The sequence below is a fragment of the Pundamilia nyererei genome, unplaced genomic scaffold (genome assembly GCF_000239375.1).
Source record: "Pundamilia nyererei isolate P.nyererei 1_Seehausen unplaced genomic scaffold, PunNye1.0 scaffold00455, whole genome shotgun sequence".
In the NCBI taxonomy this organism is placed as follows: Eukaryota; Metazoa; Chordata; class Actinopteri; order Cichliformes; family Cichlidae; genus Pundamilia; species Pundamilia nyererei.
Genome location: NW_005187856.1, coordinates 178,050 through 184,049, shown reverse-complemented (window position 1 = coordinate 184,049; position 6,000 = coordinate 178,050). Strand labels below are relative to the sequence as shown.

General features: G+C 36.9%; 1 protein-coding gene across 1 annotated transcript in view; it reads left to right on the top strand.

Annotated features, from left to right (window-relative positions):
* Positions 1–6,000, top strand: part of trappc9 (trafficking protein particle complex subunit 9) — a 229,220-nt gene that overhangs the window by 47,890 nt on the left and 175,330 nt on the right. Inside the window, exon 13 of the mRNA XM_005753708.1 lies at positions 4,146–4,231. Coding sequence (XP_005753765.1) covers positions 4,146–4,231 — 86 coding nt within the window. The remainder of the gene's footprint in view (positions 1–4,145; positions 4,232–6,000) is intronic.

The window sequence follows — 6,000 nt, the reverse complement described above, 5'->3', positions numbered from 1 at the left end:
ATGACAAGCTAACGTACTTATTCCACGCTAAAGTGGCTTGTATTTTCCTGCAACCTTTGTATAAGACAAAGTTAGTATACCTCAGTTTGTTTTGCAGGAAAACATTAAAGCAACACAACTTCACGTCATATACAGATCCAATATCTGATTTTAAAAAACGAGGACATTTAGTGACAGCTTTAAATTTCCAGTTTGTCAAATGCCACTGAGCAGCATTTACCTTAAAATGTAACCTTTCTTGTCTTTCCTACATCTTCTTCCACCTCTGGCTGAAGTTAGCTCACACTCTTCTCTCCCTGGGAAATGCAGGACACAAACATTTTGTTTGCTAATATTTTTTGGGCTGTTAAGAGATGTTGTATTTGACTTTACCTGCCAATTTAAAACAAAACAAACAAAAAAACATTACTCCCTTTATCCTCACTCCTCTTCTGTAATGCTGGTTAGATGCTAAAGTACCGTGACCAGAATTTGTGGACATCTGCACCAAAAATATGCTTTTTAGAGTAATTCTGGCCCAGCTTTGCCCCGAGTATAGTAGTATTAATGATGCATAAATTATGTTTTTTCTCTTTCATCTCTTTGTGCATGATAAGCTGATGATAGACACATCAATAGGATTGTGTCTTATGCATACTTGCCAACCTTGAGACCTCAGAATTAGGGAGACATTCAAAGGCGGGGGGTATACATATACAAACAACTTGAATTTTACAGTAATTATTTATTTAAAGTAAGTTAAATGTCACCGTTATAGCTGTCCTCCAATTATTTAATCTATTCTAATAACTTTAATCTCAGCCACAGCGATTTACTCAGGAGCTAATAAACTGAAAAAAGTCAAACAATAACATTTTTAGGTTATCTAAGTGACTTATCATGTTTAACCTGAGTAGCGAAAGACCGCGGGGGTTTGAAAAGGATGTGCCGGGAGTTCGCTGTTCTCGTCGGCTCAGCTACAGTTGAAGTTTACACACCCACGTTCTCGCCTGAAAATATGCTAAAAGTTTATTTTGCGACCCAGAAAGAGTAATGAGAGTAATATTGAAATGAAATAAAACTTTCCTTCAAGTAAATCTGTTTTGAAAATGTAATGAGTAAAAAGCACAAATGTGTTTAAAAATGTAGGGAGTTAAAGTAGAAAGTTGACAAAAATAAATACTTAAGAAAAGTACAGATGCCTAAAAACTCTACTTCAGTACAGTAATATGAAGTATTTGTACTTCATTATAAGCAGCTGAGGTGGGAAGTAAAAAGAGTTTTGAAAGAGATGAAGTCTTTGTAGATATGTGCTGAATATCAATGGTCACTTGAGGAGCTAAGACTGAAGCAACACAAATAAGATGGAAGCAATCCACTTTTTTCCCCCCTGTTTTCTGAGGTGTATTTCACACTTAATTGGCTGGCTATGAGAGTATGCCTGTGAGCCAGACCTGAGGTTGTGTGGGACTTTCCAGACATTCATATTATAGATATCTTTCTTTTGACTAGCTTAATTTCCCAGGGTGCATGGCTGCAGTTTGCCTTCCATAAATCCCTTTTCCTGCCAGGGTCTGAGGTAGGATTTTAAGGCCCTCTTTTGCAAGTCTATTTACAGCAAAGGGCTCTCCAAATGGACTAGAATGTGTTACATTTCAAAATGGAGATGGGACTACTGCAGCAGTATTTTAATGCGTTTAACCCCCCACCTCCAGTACTTCAAATATCTTATTCAGGAATCATGGATACTTTTCTCTCAAATTTGGAGAAATGTTTTCTGTCAGGTTCTCAGTGCCTGATTAATTTCTCTGATCATTTCCTGACTGTTTGGTACTTTGAAAATCTTTTTCAGAAACCATAATGCGAGCACACCTTTTACCCTGCCCTTTAAAAACCCTTTTCTCTGGAATCTTTTTAATTAAGTTCTAGTATAATTTGATCTCAATATCACTGCTGGTAGCTCATCACAACAGCTTAATAAATTTCTTTCTGTGAACTAACAATGACCCATTTAAAAAAAAAGAAAAAGAAATCCATCAAGCCTTAAAGAGCGCATGCATCAATTCAAATTACTGTGGATTTTGTGCCACACAATCTGTATTCATAACATGGCCCACAGTGTGTTTACTGTTGTGTGTTACACAGCTGTAGCGGTTTCTCAAAAGAGTCTTTAACAGGTCCACTCTGATAACATTAACACACAAGGATTTCTTTTCTTTTTTCTTTCAAATACTGTAGTCTAGTCAAAGCTGCTGGTATCTCAGAGACACTTGTGTATGTTGCAGCAACGGGAAGACGGCTCTCACTCATAAATCATCATAACTTAGCAAATTATTGTGGTCAATGCTAAACATATCCAGTTAATGTTGGACCTGACAGGTACCCATTCCAGCCGTGCCGTTGTCCTGCGACCTGTTTGTCATTCGTATTTGTGCCATATGGATTCATGTCAAAATATGCTAGCAAGTCAGATTAAATTTAATCATAATATTGATTTGAAAAAAATGACCTAAATTTCCTCTGACATTAGCCCATTTGCACCATCATTGTCCATTATTATCTCCACCGAGGACTTAATGATTTATTGGTTGACTGATTGGTTGCTGACAAAAAGCCTTGTAACTTTAAAACTATGATTCCTAGTGTGGTGCATGTTGTCAGAATATAGAAAGTTCTCTAAAAACACTTGGATTTGATGTTTACCTCTGACCTCTCCTTTAAAGTCTTCTTTAAAGTCAATAGACTAATAAAAAGGTCAAAATTATAATAATGCTACATGCTGTTTCTTACTGCTATTGTTTATATAACATTGAGGTATATAGAGGAATGCTATATGGGGATTCTAAATATGACATTATAGTTTGCATTGAAATTTAATGTCATAATTGACCTCTCACCTCATTTTTACATTTCACAACTGCCTTTCTTTCAACTTGACCTCAGAATTACAGTATCATCAAGAGAACGGGCTGCCTAGTTAATTAGAAATATTCTGTAGTGTAATATTATATAATAAACTCAAGTTATTGAGTTTAGTGCTTCATGTTAAGTATTGTAAACATCATTTTCATAATGATGGCTTCATAATAGCCATTCAGTTGATGCTTATAGCTGTGCCACACAGTACAAGCATTACCAAAGCTTTTGAAACATTGGGTTATCATATAGCCCAACAGGCGGGGCTGAGATAGATTTTGGTCGCCCGACCGGAGATATCGCTAGCTCCGGGACGTCGGGCTAGCGATTTTGCGAGCCCTGATTACTTGCAGCTTAAGTAACCATCAGAATGATGTTGATAACTCACAAACCAGTAAATAAACAGAATTCATTGCTTTTAGAAATGGAAACCTATGAATTAAAGTTTATACTGTCAATATTTGCAAAATTGTAGTTTATCAAACTCGCTATCATTATGTTTGAAAATATAGAAGTGTGGTTGGAGCATCACTGGTCACTCAGAAGGTCAAGGGAAGAACAGGAAATCTGTGCCGCTTTGACGACCACAGGAATCAAATTTACAGCCTTTTTAGAGTCACTCTGGGCCCTTATACACTTAAAGGTGTGTGTTACAAGCTCAACAAGAGGATCTGCTCTTCTGCTCTGTCCTGTTTCTTGTCTATTGGAATGTGTCAGTGCGTAGCTGTTGCCCATTTGTCATGGTTAGTGTGACTGATTGTCAGCCTCTTACAGGTTTTCTCCCCCTTTTACTGAGAGGTCATGGAAATTAGTTGAACCATTAGATCCAAGCAAATGCGTACAAGCTAGTTTTAGGCACAGATTGCTTACTGTTGGGGAATCACAGGTTTTAACAGCATATGAAAAGAAAACAAGTTCCTTTTGTAATCTGTCATCTAATCAAAAAAGTGATATACGTTTTGTGTGGCATTGTATACGTCATCACTGCTTAGCTGAAAAATCCAGGAAGTTTTTCTTTAATTAACTTCCTGTTTGGTAATGAAAGAAAAAGATGCAACAAACTGATTGAACAGCTGAAAACGTATATCAAGCAGGAATGGAAAAGTCTTGGTTGTTTGTTTTGTTTTTTTTAACAGTGATTGTTGCCTTTGATCATGAATGGCGTCAGTGTTATGGTGGATTTTACCATTAATTGCACCTGGGTTTTAATACCACTAAAATCTAATGTTTTTATGTCCGTCTTTCTCTAGATTTCCAGTGGGTTCAAGGGGATGTTTGTGAAGTGCAGCTCATGGTCTACAACCCAATGCCTTATGAACTGCGTGTAGAAAACATGGTAGGTCGATTTATGACTCTTAACCTTAACAAGTGCACCATAATCATGGTAAATATCAAAGCACAGAAAGTAGTTGCTATAGTAATAAGTTCTTAATAACACTGGTTTTCAGTTATTCTTGTTTGCTTAGTTATCCTACCTTAAAATCTTTCTTTTTTCTGACAGTGAGTTTGGGAATGATTGCATTTGATTGTGAGAGCTCTTCTTCCTCCAGTGAGAGATCCATCTCGTGATGCTTGTATTGCTTTATTCACCATCCTTTCAGAGGTCGGCCGTTGCCTTTCCTTTTCTGTACTGAGAGGAAAAAATATTTTAAAGTGGACATGAAACACATATCATATATAAAGGCTAATTTACACTATAGAGCCATACTCTCTAAAACGTACACATATTTAACGCTGCCTGTGAAGCTGGATTTAAGAACTCAGTGCTCAAGGTTTTAACCAACCAGCACAGTCAACCTGCCAATTATTGTGTTTATTGGCTGGTTGATGCTAATAGTGCTTAAACTGATGTAAGTCTAACTTTAGGCACTTATTTCTTAAATGCAGCTTCACAGGCAGCGTTAAATATGTGTACGTTTTAGAGAGCAACACACCATGATGTCTTTATACAGACGTCTAGTGTTTCATTTCTACTTTAAAAGAGACCATTTTAACCATTTTAATATTTAATAGTCAATGTATCTCCAGCTCATGCATAGATCTCGGTCTTCAACATCCATTTCTAACTTACAAACGTTGTCACTCTTGCTTTTTTTCATGCACACATGTTAAGCCACTTTATTAAGCCAAGGGGTGGAAAACATTTCCCAATAAATTGCTTTTCTTCCTGCTCATCGCTGTCTCTGTTTATGAATGCAGTGATGTGGGACCTCCTTGAAATGCAAAGCAATCCTAAGGCTCGATAAAAGGCCAGCAGGGGAAAGCCTTGCTTTATGCTGTTAGATAGCAGTGGCATACAGGAGTGTACACAATGCATTACATGTCAAAAGTGATGTTGCTTTAATTATTTGGAAAGTCGAGAACAAATTACCGTGAAAGTTTTGGTGACAGAGCGTAAGCAGTGACAGTGGACTCCTAATTGCAGAGGCCATCTCAGAGCTGGTGCCAAACAGACTTGGACAAGTCTTGCTGGTTGATTTAGCCATGCTGCATCAACACATAATGGCACATGCTGTTACAGGAGACGCAGACAACCTGCAGTTTGGAACATCTGGTAACTCAAGGAATAGTCACAGTCCACTTGTCCCCAAATTTGCATTTCTATGTGTAACAAGCCAAATGTTTGTCTGAGAAATATCATTTCTCTACACCGACTTTTAAGATATACCATACTGTTGACTTTCTGAAAAAAAACTAAACTAAACTAAATCAGCATCTTTAAGTCTGTGTAGGCTTTTAATAATGACAGAAGGTGACTGGACTCTTCAAGCTATTTGAAGACATTTCACCTTTCATCCAAGAGGCTTCTTCAGTTCATTCTTTAAAAACTTTAAAGTTAGAGATCATTAACATTTGGTGGCTGAACTACAACATTTCTTGTTGCCCCCAGTTTTATATAATCTTTCACAGTAAATGCAAAGTTGTGTGCATTTGTAAAAAAAAAAAAACATATGAAAAAACAAAAAGATTATTTTGTCTTTCTGCTGATTCCAGGAGGATATCCATATTCAAATATCTGGAAAGACAGCATCACTCTGGAATATGAGAAAACATTATACACATTTATGTTATCATCCAACAGATGATTCTTAAACCCTCAAACCT